Source organism: Barbatula barbatula (assembly GCF_947034865.1).
Source record: "Barbatula barbatula genome assembly, chromosome: 13".
In the NCBI taxonomy this organism is placed as follows: domain Eukaryota; kingdom Metazoa; phylum Chordata; class Actinopteri; order Cypriniformes; family Nemacheilidae; genus Barbatula; species Barbatula barbatula.
The window spans coordinates 17699155-17714489 of NC_136776.1; the positions used below are offsets into that span (position 1 = coordinate 17699155).

Below are 15335 nucleotides of genomic sequence, written 5' to 3' on the forward strand. Positions count from 1 at the left end.
GGGAATAAAACAAAGCGGGAGATGATCTAAAAAAAGAACTAAACTTTGTTGCAATGTACCAACAAGAAGTCTCAAAACCGTTATCATTCACACACCGCAGCTGTGTGTCCAGGATTCTACACAGTATTCTGTTGTCTGTGTGAGCTCCCCCTCTCCTTATCAAACCTCATAGGCATGCAATATCCATTCACTGTCCATCTACATTCACACGTCCGCCCGCATGCCTCGAATACCCCCTGTTACTCCAAGGACAAGCTTTCGTAGAATCTTAGGTTCTGTCGGGACACTGGGAGGTGTGTATAAAGCACATCGCCTTTGCTGACCCGCCCCAAAACAAGTGCTAGACTTAACAGCGATGGAATCAGAGAAGATGCTCGTGCAGGCAAGAATTTGCCTGATGGTTTTACTGGGTTTGACTGGGTCATATAGTGCCACGGTGGGACATGCGGAGCAAGACGTCATCCAGGTGACGACGCCGTCAGGTCAGTGACCTCCAATAGTTTTTAATCTGTGTTCCAAATCTTTTCAAGATTTCGAGTTTAATTTCAAGTCATTTTGATGTGCGCATTTGTCATTTTATTATTTATGTGTTTCTTTTATATGCTACTCTATGTATATGTAAGTTATTTTAGTTTCATATTTAGTCCACTATAAAAACCGTGCATTTGGTTCACCGTTTTTGCATGTCTACTGCGGAAGCAATGCACCTTTGAGTAGTCACAAATTATTTGATTATAAATGGAATTTAAAGAAATTAATGTTTCTTTGGTTTTTCATTGGCTGCCATGCAAGCAGCCCTCTAGAGAACTCCTTCAATTGGATGCTTTGGTCTGAAATGGTTATTTGATTGACTTACAGGACACCATAGTGAGGAGAGTGATGTCAGACATGCAGCATATTTGCCCGAAATTGTCGCTGAACACCCGAGTGACCCATCTGCCCATTCAACTCATGCCACTGAAGAGGTACCATGTCATGACAAGCAACCAGCTAATTATCGTCCCATAGATGACTTCCTGTCAGCCCTGAATCGTGGCACTGAACTGGGAAGTACGGAGTTCAAGCGATTCGGAACATGTTCGCAACATGATGCAATTCGTGATTTGCAGGTTACTGCATTGACACAACTAACCGAGAGTGTGCGGCAACAACAAAATGGCGTTAAGGGTGTCCAGGCTACAGAGGGTACATCATTTTTGCACTTTCTGAAAATGTTTTCTTCTTTTCTGTTTATTAGTTATCGTTATAGTTGACAGATATAATTTGAGTTTTGTGGATGTTATAGTTGATGTCTGGGACGCCGAGAAGGAAGAAGAGATCATTTTGGCCCTAAAGTTCCCAAAGTTTATCCATCCAACCAGCCCCTTCTCTTTGATGCTCCTGTTTAACGTGGGATCCATGGAGGCAGACGACTTGACTATAATGTTTAACAGTAATTTTCTGCATCCAAATACACAGGTTACATGATTTTTTATAGACTGTTATACTAGTTAGTGTTGTAAATACAATTTAAAATGTTATTTGAAAGATTTGCTGTAGAAAATTTGATAGTGAATCACCAGCTACAGTTACCCCTGTGTCATGAACATCTGGGTTTGCTTTGCGATTTATTTCATTTATACCGTGATATTGTCTTGTAGCTGAAGTGTTGACGCCAACCTGTTGATTTGTTATTGCTCTACGGTAAGTTATGATGTCTCTCTTTCAGACGGTTTGCATTTCAGAAAGCACGCGTTTCCTCATGCTTACAGGGAGACTAAGGGAGAGTCATACACATGCTCACCTAAAGCTGAGAGTAAAAGTTGAGACGCCAAAAGCTGAAAATGGTGAGACACCATCTAACACCAAACATTCTCAGAACTAAAGTTAACATTCGCTAAAAAGTCACCACGAAATAAAAAGGGAAGAAATCTTGCAGTGACTATTATACAGTAAGCGTTTTAGTATTTTTATTCATTTGCACTTGCAATCTTTAATCAAAAACATTAAGCTCCCTTCCCCCTCTTAACAACACCTCTTCACCACATGACGTAAGCAACGAAAAGGGGTTGGACAATATTGACTGTCCAATGGCCAGGCATTGTTAGCTCTCCCCATCCACAAGAGACTAGGCTTGTTCAACTTGCTGTGGTGCCGCAAGATCCGACAGGCGGGTGACATCAAAGTACCACGAGAGTGCTTCGAAGGCAGACTTTTTATTGTTTTTCAGATCGCTCTCACGGTACTTTGATGTCATCCGCTTGTCGGATCTTGATTATAGTCAAGTCGAACGGGCCTGTTGTAAACTGGCATTCAAATCAACTTAAAACAAACAAACAAAAAACGGGAAAGGGCAAAATAAAGCCCTGACCTCAAAACAATTCTAATTTCAGAAGCCGTTGCACTCGAATATCCGTCACGATACGGAAAAGAAGTCAATCGTAACTTCCCTTTCATGGTGACTTTAATGTTATAACTAATGTTTTTTTTTGTAACATTATTAAACATTATACTTACATTGATAGTAGACTGTTCACTAAATTTGTAACATAACAGCAATGTTAGAAAAACGTTTTTAGAACATATTTTCTCAAAATGTATCCTAATGTTCTTTCGGTAACGTTAAAAGATTATTTTATCAATGTTGGTCTAAAACGTTGTAAAAACATTGGTATAAAAAAACATCATTCTTACATTGATAGTATGCTTTTTAAAACATTCGTAACTTAACAGCAATATAAGAAAAGCCTGTTTTAAAACACATTTACAAAACATTCTTTCAGTAACGTTAAAATAGCATTTTATCAACGTTGTACAATCTTAGATAGGTCTTAAACGTTATAAATACATCGGTATAAAAACAGCAATGTTAGAAAAACTTTTAAGAACAAATGTGTTAGTTGTAATTCCAAAAAGGATTCTAGGACTGCTGTCACAAGTTTCCTTTTCATCTTAGGGAAGAAACTCAGTCTGTCTGATCTTCAGGAAATCTTGATGAGGAAGGTGAAAGACAGCAATATCACAATAAAGCCAACATTGCTTTTCCTCGCTGAGAAAGGCCAGAGTGAAAGTGCTTCTCCGTTAAAATACCCCAGGTAAGTGACTTATTCTCTTCTGGTTTAAAATGCTGACTTTAAATATGTGTTATTTGATAAAGACAGCTGAAAAATGCTATGTGTATACTGTAAACATCATGCTATTTTTCGGTATGCATGCCATGGAATGTCCGGATGACTACGTTTGCCAAAATACGAAGCACAATGTGTACGCCACTCTTTATCCCATAATGCAGTGCAGCTGATTTGACCTTTATTTAGTTTGTGTCAACCTTTGTGTCCAGATCTTCCAGTCCTCTCCCTCATTCCAAAACCTTTATTTTCCTGTGCGAGCTGCAGAAGTTCTTGAATGACGTTCTTCTCCAGAAGGATCTGTTGGATTCTCGGGAAGAGGAGAGCACGATCTCTTTAGACGCACTTAACTCTCTACCACCTTTGACCCTTGGAGAGTCATCCCCACAGTTCCTTCTTTCAGGCCTGGTGAATTCATCCACTCAGACTGTATTTGTGTTCCCACCGCACCAGCAAAGACTCCAGACTCACCGTATGGAGCTGAACCTGGAGAGTCCTCTGCTTTCTGTGCTCAGACTACGACTGAATGAAGCCCTTGCTAAAGTGAAGGAGGAGGCGGGGCAAAAGGTCATTGACAGGCTTCAGCGACTCATCGAAATGAGTACCCTTCCTCCAGAAGGAACGAATGATGAAGCAGGTGGGTTCTGCACTTTTAGATTTTATGCAGACGCATCCGAATAAGTTGACGTTACAAATTAATAGTGTTTCATTTTTAGTCACGATAGAGCACAAAGAAGCCCAATACAGGTCCGTTTTGCTGCTGAAAGCCCTGCAGACGGTACTCAGCATCTGGGAGGTGGAACGGGCTCAAAGGGCAGCCAGAGCGGACGAAGACAGCCAGACGATACCCCAACAGTGTCGACTTCAGTCCTTGATCGTGTCCCTGAGGAAGTACTCCCTCGAACCCTCCATTGCCAAGATCAATAACTGCGAAGGATCCTGCAGTTTCCCCCTAAGCACCACCAGCAACAACCACGTCGTCCTCCTGAGCAGCCACATCGAGAGCGGCCACCCCGTCAACCGCTCTCCGTGCTGCGTGCCGGTGGAATACGAAGACCTGTGCGTGATTGAGCTGGAGAGCAAGGCCACCGTCACGTCCTTCAAGACAAATGTGGTGGCGACCAAGTGCGAGTGTCGCTGACAGCCATTGTGTGTGTTGATATATTGCAACGTACAAATGAAATTTCACAGACCTCCGTTTATTTTTGCTTGTAAATACTCAACAGTGGTCTTCTATTTTTCTAGATGCAAAGCTGATGCGAATGCATTACTGGTGCATGTCCAGGTGCACCATATCAGCTGTTTGTCATTTGACGTGTAATGGAGGTCATTTGAGAGAAAATTTACATTTCAGACAATACAGAAATTGTTTTAAATGTATGAAACAAATCGCTAGATGTGTTCATAATGTTTGACTGTATTTGAATAAAGTATATGTAAAGCACATTTTATCTGTGTCAATGAATTGAAACGTATTCACAGTGATACTGAAATAATCTCAAAATTGTACAAAGAGTTATCTAAAGCATTAAAACAGGATGAAAGAATATTATACGTTTTAGTTCTCATTTCAGGACAGAGTACATTTTTCAAAATGTAAATTGACATGCATGTCAATTATTGTTGAACGTTTTGCTTTCGTTTCACCATTCCTAGTATTGTAAATAGTTAACACTATTCCTTCTTTTTCAGTAATCCTTTGTCCACTTCTTTGTTACGAATCTTACGTGGTCCAACGTTCTCTCCAGGCTGCCTTTGCTTCCCTGATCTTTTCTTTTTAAACTCATCCATTTTATCCTCAGATCCCCAGTTCCAGAACGCAATGGTGTCCCACCACCAATCCGACTGTAGAAAAAAGACAGTTTTCAAAAATGATAAACGGCATAAACATTGTTTAAACAGAAAGCCTTAAGCCCTACCTCCTCTGAAAGATCTCCAGCTTGAAGATCTGATCCAGGTTCTTCCGTCTCTTCAAAGTACGGCTCTAGTACCTCTGTTGCACAGTAAGATACTGTAAATACTTATTACATGGCCTTCTGGAATACTTGATTCTGATTGGTTAATACCCCTGTTGAATATGTTTGTATAACAACAACCAAAAGCTATTCCAGATTCTTATATTACTCCTCACAGTATTTTAAGTTCATTGTGTTCATTCATTCACATGTCCATTTATTAGCCATTTGATAATGGATAGATAATGTAAAGCCAATTGGTCATTATCACAAATTAAACTCCTACAGGTTAATACCCGGAGATATAATACACTGACGCACATATTTATTGCATAACTCACATTTAAGAATTCACCTTGTACTTTCTCAACCCCTGAGCTGACGGCCACGACGATCATGGCCACCATTATACATCGATTTAGTGTGACGCCTCTCCATGGATTCTCCACACTACTCAATGATTCCACAGGAAATATACGACGATATTTCACTGTTGGGTCAAGATGTTCAAGTGTTACTATAAGCGTTGTCCTGTTACAATATACATAGAACAATAATGATGCATTTGCATATACTGTACAAATGTTCATATACGTGCAATTTTGGTGTAATGGTAATAGACATACTTGTTCAGCGATCCTTTCTGGAGACTTGAAAAATAGAACAAAGGTCTGCGTGTAACAATTGTACACCAAAACATGCAATAAATATAAACTGTCTATTAAAACCAAACAAGCTTATGTTGTATGAAAGTTGGCACAAAGTCCTGAAAACGTAACAGAATGTAACATAAGTAACTGAAATTGGGTTTGTAGCCGTCTGCACAAATAGTGTTGATCAAAGTACAGAAGTGCTTGAACTTAACAAGTGTCTGACTGTAGGCTACTTACATTCAAGTACGATTTTGAAACACGACACGTACAAAAAGCCAAAGATAAACAAAAATAACTAAATTAGCAATAGAAACGCAGCTCTTACCGGGCAAAAGTGGACTAGTAGAAACCAGGAGGTGCTCAGGGAGTGCTTGTGGTGTTAAGGCCAATGTGTCATGCAGTGTCTCAAGTTCTTCAGAGTTTTGACGGACGGGCACAGCTGAGACTCGATTATTAAAAATAAAAGCGCTTGAATTGACATGGTCTATGTGCAGTCTTCATGGTTGTTTATGAATGTTATTTGTCATCATATAAATGCTAACTTAATCAGCAAATCGTGTCATTGCTAAGTTTTACTAAATGTTATTATGAATATCATGTGAATACCTTATATTTACTTGAAATATATATATATATATATATATATATATATATATAACCATACATATATGAAGAGTTTGGTTCCAAAGCGAGAGAACTCTGTTTGAAAACATTTTCAAAAATCATGTTTTTATTATTATCATGTTGTTTTTGTGTTAGTCAGCTGTATTTTTTATCATATTACGGCTTAAAACAAAACAAACCGACTGTAGTTTGATATTAATTGGAATGCATAATAAAAAACATGATTTTTGAAATATAACGGAGTTATCTCATTGTGGAACCAAACTCTTCAGATATATATTTATTTGTACATTTAATAAATCTTTATATATCTTTTATTAGTGATTATGTTGGAAACAGTGTTATAATTTATTGGTTATGTAACTCTATTAAATGTTATCTATTTTAGTTATTCAATTCAATTCAATTCAATTTTATTTATATAGCGCTTTTCACAATTTGCGTTGTTCCAAAGCAGTTATCTCAAGAAGACGCTACAAAATAATGATTATGTAATTTTGTGTAACTAAATAATTCACTTTTGCATTCCATTTTTGCTTATTTCCACTCAAACAATTAGTTTTTTTAGAAAACATGACGCAACGCAGAAGACGCGCCCACTCTCGTTCCGAGTATAAATACAGCCGGCCTGTGGGAACCTCACATTCACGGAGCAGGGCAAGAAGAGAAATCGGGAATTGACATTGGCCGGATGGTTAAATCCAACCTCCAGACGATCCTGAATAGCCACTGTTTTGTCAGAGAAAAAGAGAGCAATATATCCAAGATGCCAGTTATCGATTTAACCCGTAATAAACCCGAGAGCGGAAGGTAACGTGTGACTTTTATGCAAGAGTTTTGGCTAGCTGGCTAGCTAGCTAGCTCGCGGCCTTGTTTGAGCAATGAAGCCTGTGATATCCTATAGCTTGTAGATTATGATGAAACGCAACGAAATGTATATTTTCCTGGCTGCTTCGTTGTGGGTGTATGTTATGAATCTGACAGAAAGGCGTTGAATTAAATCCTAAATTGACGTAAGATGTCTCGGTTTTCTTTTCCGAGATATATCATGAGTTCAGTATCAAGCGAGCTAGCATCGATCAGCGCTTCGTGTTGTCAATCATTTGTCTGTTAGAATGATTGACAGGCGCGTGTTCAGCTAACCGATTATACAAAATTAAAGTCGGTTATAATCTGTAAATTCCAACTGCCGTAACGTTAGCTGCTAGTGTCGGTTTTTATGACTGTCTTGGAACTGAAGGGTCGCATTTTAGGACGCATAACGTAACCTATATTCGTAATTTCTTACTTTTATATTGTCGTATGATTATTGATGAGTGATTTGTGTCTACGGTCGAGCTCAACGTGATTGACGTGTCGGTTTAAGATAACGTAAGATGGTTCGTTAACATGCTAAGTCAGTTCAGAGTATTGCGATGGTGTTGCTGTGTGTATTTATTTTAATTTTGCGTTAGTTGCCATTTAAAGGAAAAACGAAGACTATTCTAATGATCGGACTGTCTGAATCGGGTTAAATGTATGTATATTAATCGTAGGCGAGGTAGAATGCTAATGGCTAATATGTCGTCTCGCCCATCCCCCACTTGTTTGTGTCGTGCGTCATAGCTGTGCTGTATGAATGATCATGGTGTTCAATCCTATATTACGGGGAAAAGGGAAATATTAACTAAAATCTAGGAAATGTCATCTCATTGTTGTTTACTAGTGTACTTTTGTTCCTCCGTTTTACAACGTCAATTGAAACTGGTTTATACAATTATAATATTTACATTTGCTTGGTTTTATTGTATGCAGAAGTACTTTTTGTTTTGTGTCAAAGGCTTATTGTTAAAAATGCTGAAAATACGATTTGCCGATGTGGGTGTGTACATGTCATAACTTTCACACTTGGTTACATTTACCTGATGTCTGAAATGTATTAACTTGTCTCATAGCTACTTTGCAGATTACCCCCCATTGTCTGTAACACTACAGATGTGTTGCCAATGGGTGGGTCGTTCGGTTTTTATATTTGTCACTGATTCTGAACATCTTTCATCAGATTTCCTGCAAAAGACACGGTTACTCATTAAACTGAAGCGATTTATTTACATGAACGTTTCATATGCTTCTGGCTGTTGTGTAACTCGAGGTTTACCCTTCCCACGTGATCTAAGCTGCTGTAATGCCTCCTCCTTGAATGCATTGGTGTGTTCTCGCCAGCCTTCAAGGATTAGTCGTAGCCATTGCTTAATGCGTTACAAAATGAAGTGCTTTATTAGTTTTAAAACTACCTGTTTGCACCCGTTGCGTTGTTTTTTGAAATGATGATTGTTTTCTGAGGAAGTTTATTTCATTAAAGAAATCCACTAATTTGAATGGCACTTTAAATGCGCTGTCGATTTCCTTGCACGTGTGTGTGTGTGTGATGTACCCTGTCGGGTTCGTAATGCGTACGTGTTGTGTTTGCAGTTCCCATCGATACAGTAACCCGTGTCCAGGGCCTCTGTGGTGTTCCTGATGTCCCTCACCCACCCCTGAAGATCCCAGGTGGGCGAGGGAATGATCAAAGGGATCACAGTCTTTCAGCTAAACTATTCTATTCTGTAAGTACATTGCTTTGGCTCCTGTATTTGAAATGAGACCTGCAAATCATCCGTCTACAATTTAATACCTATATTTTTAAACGAAAAACTTTACAACGAAATAGACATGCATTGACAGTTCATGTAAAGTCGACTGCGTGCTAGACAAAGATTGACTAATAACTAGGGATGAGCGAGTACAGCATTATCTGTATCTGTATCTGTATCTGTTAACCATATGAATTATCTGTATCTGTATCTGTACTCGGACTGGGCGGGGCCTAACCTGGAAGTGGGCGGGGTTTAACCCGGAAGTGGTCGGGTTGTCTTGAAAGGGGCGGGGCTTTAACCAGTATGTTATTTTTAATCATGCAATTGCTATGGGTTGATCAGAAATTGTTATATTTATTGCTGATTAGAAAACTATTTACATGACAGCATCAGCATTGAGCTTCAGATCAATGGTTTTGATCACGATAACAAACGAACTATATACAGAACAAGTTTTGCAACAATTAATACAACACATGTGGTTGCAATTATGAAGAAAAATGTAATGAACAAGAGTTTTCATCTAAACATAACTTTCTTTTTTTAACTTTTAATTTTTTTATGATCAGTGTTTTTTTTTGGTTACTTTTTTTTTTTTTTTACACCAGGTGTGTGTGTGTGTGTGTGTGAGTTAGAGAGAGACAGAGAGAGAGAAAGAGAGCTGTTCTCTTCTCAGCGTTCTGTGTGTGAGTGAGCTGAGAGGATTTATTTTTCTGCGGTGATTTAATTATTTTAGACAAAGAACATTTTATATCTCAAGCTGAATTCAGCCAGCTTTCTGCGCATGCGCGCGATCATTTGCAGTCTGGACGGGGAGGGGTGAACAACATCTCCTGCTCTGACTGCAGCCGGGGGAGGGGCTGCTTCGCGAGGACTGAGCCGCCTGTGAGTGCTTTGGTGCGGGCGTGCGGCTCAGGGCAGCACCCGCTGCTCGTTGTGAAGATTAAGAACAATATGTGCTCTCACTTCAGAGTCTCCAAAAGTCTCCAATAACATCAGAAAAAGTCGTTAGATTTGTCGCTAGTCGCTTTTTTAAAAATGTGTCGCTAGAGGGGTCTGAATACTCGCTAAATATAGCGACAAAGGCGCTAAGTTGGCAACACTGAGTGAGCAGAGCGGGACACAGCAAATCTGTATGTGTAAGGGAGGGGCGCTGTGACTAGCCTATCACAGAACGCAGACACAGTCAGCTACCCAATGAGGATTTTTATTCCATCCGAGCACAGATATTGACTCGTATTACTCGTATAATACTTGTACTCGGCAAATATGCTTTATCCGTACCGGATACTCGTTTCAGCCGAGTATCCGGCTCAACTCTACTAATAACCTTTGGCTACTGTAATAAACACTATCTCTGTAAGCAAGGGTCAACATCTCCTTACTACATATTTATCCCCTTACCAGTAGGGATTACCAGTAGTATTGATTTCACAATAATTGAGACAGTCCAGTTTCTTCTTCGGTTGTTGTTGTGTAACTGTTGTATGTTCGAAAGTTGCAAATTAATAACGGAGTATTCTTTGTAGGATGCACAGTTACTAGTTCTTGAGGAAGCCCCCCAGTTGAACAGCCGCGTACGTTTTTTGCTCTTCGAGCGCCGCTGCTCTGTGAGCAAGCGCTTAGTCTGGAGGGGGGCACTGAAGGGGGGAGGTCTTTACATCGAAATTCCCCCTGGTGTCCTTCCTGAAGGAAGCAAAGACAGGTTAGTCGAATCGACTCAGTTTGACAATTCTCTTTTTATGCTGGTTAAAATGAAAATATCACTTATTTGTGGTCGTGTTCTTCCTCGATAGTTTTTCACTCTTGCTGGAGTTTGCAGAGGAGAAGCTACAGGTTGATCACGTTTTCATCTGCTTCCACAAGACCCGAGATGACAGAGGTGAGACTCGCGGCTCTTCGTCTTCCTGCTTCCTTGTACCATCAAGGCCTGTTCGATGTTAATGTCACTTTGTTTTTTACTTCCTTCCAGCATCGTTGCTGCGGACATTCAGTTTCATGGGCTTTGAGATTGTGAGACCGGGTCATCCCCTCGTCCCAACACGCCCCGACGCTTTCTTCATGGCTTACAGCATCGAAAGAGACTCCGATAGTGACGAATAAAGATCAATCACGTCCTTAATTCTATTAACTACACAATCTCACTCAACATGGTCACCATTAAAAGAAACCTAATGCGTATGAATGTGTCAGATTGAGACTTGTTAATTGCTACGTTGTACTTGTAAGGATTGTGCTGTATTTTCAGTCGTATTTGCACTAGTTTAAACCAAATTTTCTGTGACCATTCGCCTATAAACCATTACCACTGGGTTTGACTAGAGTAATTGGTTCCTATGCTGATTTCCCCCCCTCCCATTCCCACGCAATGATTGTTTTAGGGTATAATATTTATGGCTAAGATTCCCCAAGCAACAATGTATGTATAATCGTGGTTTTCATTGCTGATTTATCTTATCCTTGTTAAGCTGTTTCATTTCTTGATGTGTGCATGTATCTTGAAGGTTTTAGTTATGACTTTAGTTTGATCTGTCTGCATGATTGCTACAGTGTGCAGAATAAAGTTCTCACCCTACACGGCCTTGCTTGTGGTACTTGTGACTTCCTTAAGTGTAATGCACATTTGCTGTTTATCATTCTCATATTGCCTTTCAGACTCCTTAGGATTTTTCGTAATATTCATTTTTCCAAGTAGTCGATTGGTAATGCGTAAACCTTACAAGGTCAAACAAGTAGTTAGTTGATTTCGTAATTTGTGATTTAAATGTAAAAAAAGCATTTAAAAATATATAGGCACTATATGATTATAGATTAGGAAGGCTACCTGATTAAATGTATATAAAATGCTTTTATCAATTTCTGTCTGTTTGCCTGGGGCTTATGTTCATTTCAGGTTAAGTCATGTTTTAGTGATTTATTCTGTTATTTACGTAGTTGTCACAAATTCAAGGATATATTCTTCACTAAATGTCATATTTATAGATGTTTTAAATGTTTTTTGAAAGGCTCCCTTTAGAAGCACTCTGAATGAGATTACATGGCGTATTCCATGCAAGGAGACCAGTGTATGTAGATAGAAATAGCTCATTCTAAGGTTATTAAAACAATGCTTCATTATTTAAGGTCTTTATACACCTCTAAAAAAAGCAGTTACGTATATTCTATTGCAATTCTAAAAGGTGTATTGGATCTTTGATATATTATTTTATACATGCAATACTTACAAAGTAAAAATTTATGACAATGTTTTAATGAATGGAGCACTTAAAGAGAGAGACAATGAAGGTTTGTATGACAAGCTGGTTTAATTGGCAAAACCATAAAACAATTAGTCGCCATAATGATTATTAAGCGATTAATCGTCAGCTAAATTTTTGAATTATGACATTCCTACATATAGCAAAGTGTAATCAGTTTATTGTATTGGAACGTGTAGATAGATCATATACTGTAAGTTAATTTTGGATGTTAGCTGATTACATTTTCCTTTATTAATCTTAAAGATGATTTACAAAAGCGAGACCAAGTTTTAATCAATTTAAAAAGATCTCCCAGAGTTGTGAAGGCCCATGTGTTCAGTTACTCTATGCACAGTCTCAATTTCCGTAAAGCATAGATATTGCAGACAGAGATAATCTTCCCAGTCCAAGCCACGTTGATCTTGAAACAGTCCCTTCTCTGCAAGCTTGAGAACCAAAAGTGACCTCTTAACTAACAGCCAGTTAGAAAACAAAGAACTGTCCAGTTGGTTCTGCTGGAAGAGACCCTTTCGTGGACCCCAAAGTAAGACCTGGAGGGCACTTGCCACATCGGCCATTACTATCCCAGGTTTCTCCAATGTAAGTTGGGTCACCAACCAAAGCAATCCTGCAGAGTATGGACAGTCTTGGCAGAGGAATGAGTCGCTGTTTGTGAGATGCAGACAGTACCTCAACAAATCCCCCAATTGGTGCTCCTGCGATGTTGCTTCCATAAAAACCTCACCCTCAAAGTCGCAGCTCAGCACCAACCGAGGTGTCCCCCATTTCTCCCACATGGTCTGACACATCTCACCTCTCGTCTTCCTGTTGGCTGGTAGATCTGTAGAGACTGTAATCTCAAGGTTACAAGTGTCTGAATTCATGACCCTTTCCTTCTTCATCCCACCCAGGTATTCCCTGGGTTCGATTGGTTTCATTGTAACACTAGGCCACACCAACATGAAACTCTGTGGTTTCAGTTTCCTGTGAACTACATTCATCTGGTGCTGTAGTCCTGTTACCAACTGGAGGATGAGAAGACAAAGCCTCCTCTCATAAACTTCAGGATAGGTGCGGTGCACAGAATGTCCCTCCTCAACAAAGTCCTCAAGTGTACCCAAAGGAAAGTCTCTTAGTATGGTCACACTGACACCTTTCTCCAGAAGAGAGACAACTGTTTGTTGTCGGCATGCTTCTGTACTGCCCCCATGTGATGGCTCGGGTTTATTCTCGGGACTCTCTGATTGTGAGGCGTCAGTTGAAGCTGTGCATTGTGGGAAATGGATCACACCTTGTTGAATGTTTGGATGAAGGAAAGCTACAGGACACTCTGATGAAGAGTCCTCTTCTTGAACCTGCAAGAAATATTGAAGCATTAGGTAATGAGCACAAGACGTAAGATTCTGGTGACGTTGCCCAAAAAACAGTTACTGTAGATCTACGACATTAGTTGGGGTTATGAAGCACATGTCGAACTGCTGTTGCTCAACACCTGGCATAATGGAGGAAGTGTGGTTTGAGGTTTCTTTTTACTTCTAGCCAGGCTTGCCTTATAAGGATGTTCTTGCTATCTGTGGTTCAGAGGCTCAGCCTGGGAAAGCGTTGATGGCCTATTTACAGCCGTGGATTTAAAATCATGTTTCACACATGTATACAACACTACATTACTTTAGATTCATTTCACACAGTATCTAATTTATGACTGTTAATCTCACCTGTGCTGCAAACAACCTCCTAGGAACCTTTGGACAACACACTAAGTAATAAACGTCCCCCTCATTCCACTGCTGTCCACAAAGTAGAAAGTCATTTGGCTGAGATGTCTTTGCGGTCGTGTTTTCCTGCTCATTCAAAAAGACACTAATTTCAATGTTCTGCAACGTGTTCCTCAGAAACTGAAGATAGCACTCTTGAATGCCTGCGGAAAGCTGCTCATCGCTCCCGAAGCTCCTGAGGAGTCTGTAAAGTTTCTCGTCTGGGATATCAAAAGTCACCTGGTGCAAAGAAAGACCTTCGTGATGCTCTTCCTTGTGGTTCCCTTGGAATGGTGTAATCATGTAAAGGGGATTTTCATACATGCAGGTTGCTGAGTGAGCGAGGGAAGGTGGGTCCAAAGCATCCGCTGGCAGGGATAAAGTTCTTTTAAGAGTCTTTTTAGGTATAGGAGGAGGAGGAGTTTGGTCGGAGAAGAACCTCATCTGGTGATATTCTGAGAAATAAGACAAATTACAGATTGTTTTTAATAATATAAGTGTAATAAGTGCACACATTCTGCAAGTTACATGCACACCTGCGTACCTTTGGTACATCTGCAAGAGGAGGTCACGTGTTCATGAAACAATAAAATGAAATTCAACTGCTTTGGTTCCTGGTACCACGTGAGTGGTTTGGTTGCCTTGTGGCTTTTTGTTTCAGGTGTTACTTCTCTCATACTTGTTGTTTAAAGCGAATACGTATGAAAATGAAGAGCAGCAATGGGGAAGGCTTTGCGTGTGACAGTTAACAAGCACGTACTGTACCTCTCACGTCAAGTTCTCGTTTTCTACTAAACTAAGCTTGCTGTTAATCTTTTCATCTATTAATCTCTACAAATCCACCTTTATTTTTTATGCTCACCGTATGGATGTATAGGGCAGTGGATGGCGTTACAGTCAGTAGATAGAAACACTTCAGCAAACGGAGTCAATGGGGTCTGCGGTGCAGACAAGTGCACATCTCCCATGTTCATCTCGAGATCCTGGGTTGAGCTTGAAGAAGACTTGCTCCTAAAACATGTCCACATACAAACTAAATCAGATGTGGAAGCATAATAACATTGGAACATGTTACAAGATCAACTCTATGATTGTTCACCATACCGAGCAACCACTGTTTTTTTGCAACGTGAGGTTTCCAACATCACAGCTCCTATATGTCAACATAAGCATCACATACCTGCGCTGTTTGATGGGTAGTGCAGGTGGCGGTGTCATTCCTGGCTCTCCGCGGAGAGTGTAGTCTGCTGCCCGGTGCATTTTAGTTTGTATTGTGACAGCGTAAAGCTTCGGTTATGCATCGCAACCTCCTCCAACTGTCAGTTCCTGTAGTTTTCTTCCAGCATGTAAGCACCCTCTCTCTCTCTCTCTCTCTCTCTCTGTCTGTC

General features: G+C 39.9%; 4 protein-coding genes across 4 annotated transcripts; 2 read left to right on the forward strand and 2 right to left on the reverse strand.

Moving 5' to 3' along the window:
* The first annotated feature begins 348 nt into the window (after window positions 1-348).
* On the forward strand, window positions 349-4552 carry amh (anti-Mullerian hormone). The gene is made up of 7 exons (XM_079470683.1): window positions 349-482; window positions 859-1185; window positions 1286-1458; window positions 1709-1826; window positions 2936-3074; window positions 3320-3744; window positions 3824-4552. Exons 1-7 carry the CDS (start codon window positions 356-358, stop codon window positions 4246-4248), a joined length of 1734 nt encoding a protein of 577 aa, XP_079326809.1. The 5' UTR covers window positions 349-355; the 3' UTR covers window positions 4249-4552.
* LOC306902267 (uncharacterized protein) lies at window positions 4294-6117 on the reverse strand. Its single transcript, XM_079470684.1, has 5 exons — window positions 6041-6117; window positions 5689-5712; window positions 5418-5552; window positions 5027-5100; window positions 4294-4952 (listed from the first exon to the last, which is right to left on the reverse strand). Coding segments are annotated over exons 2-5 (381 nt in total). The 5' UTR covers window positions 5690-5712; window positions 6041-6117; the 3' UTR covers window positions 4294-4781.
* An 865-nt stretch (window positions 6118-6982) lies between these two features.
* Window positions 6983-11534, forward strand: oaz1a (ornithine decarboxylase antizyme 1a). Its single transcript, XM_079471351.1, is given in 6 exon segments — window positions 6983-7149; window positions 8791-8836; window positions 8838-8924; window positions 10484-10659; window positions 10751-10836; window positions 10927-11534. Coding segments are annotated over 6 exon segments (645 nt in total). The 5' UTR covers window positions 6983-7030; the 3' UTR covers window positions 11058-11534.
* A 649-nt stretch (window positions 11535-12183) lies between these two features.
* LOC306902628 (inactive tyrosine-protein kinase PRAG1) lies at window positions 12184-15335 on the reverse strand. The gene is made up of 4 exons (XM_079471350.1): window positions 15128-15335; window positions 14810-14958; window positions 13909-14402; window positions 12184-13548 (listed from the first exon to the last, which is right to left on the reverse strand). The coding sequence occupies exons 1-4, from the start codon at window positions 15205-15207 to the stop codon at window positions 12493-12495; spliced, it is 1779 nt and encodes a 592-aa protein (XP_079327476.1). The 5' UTR covers window positions 15208-15335; the 3' UTR covers window positions 12184-12492.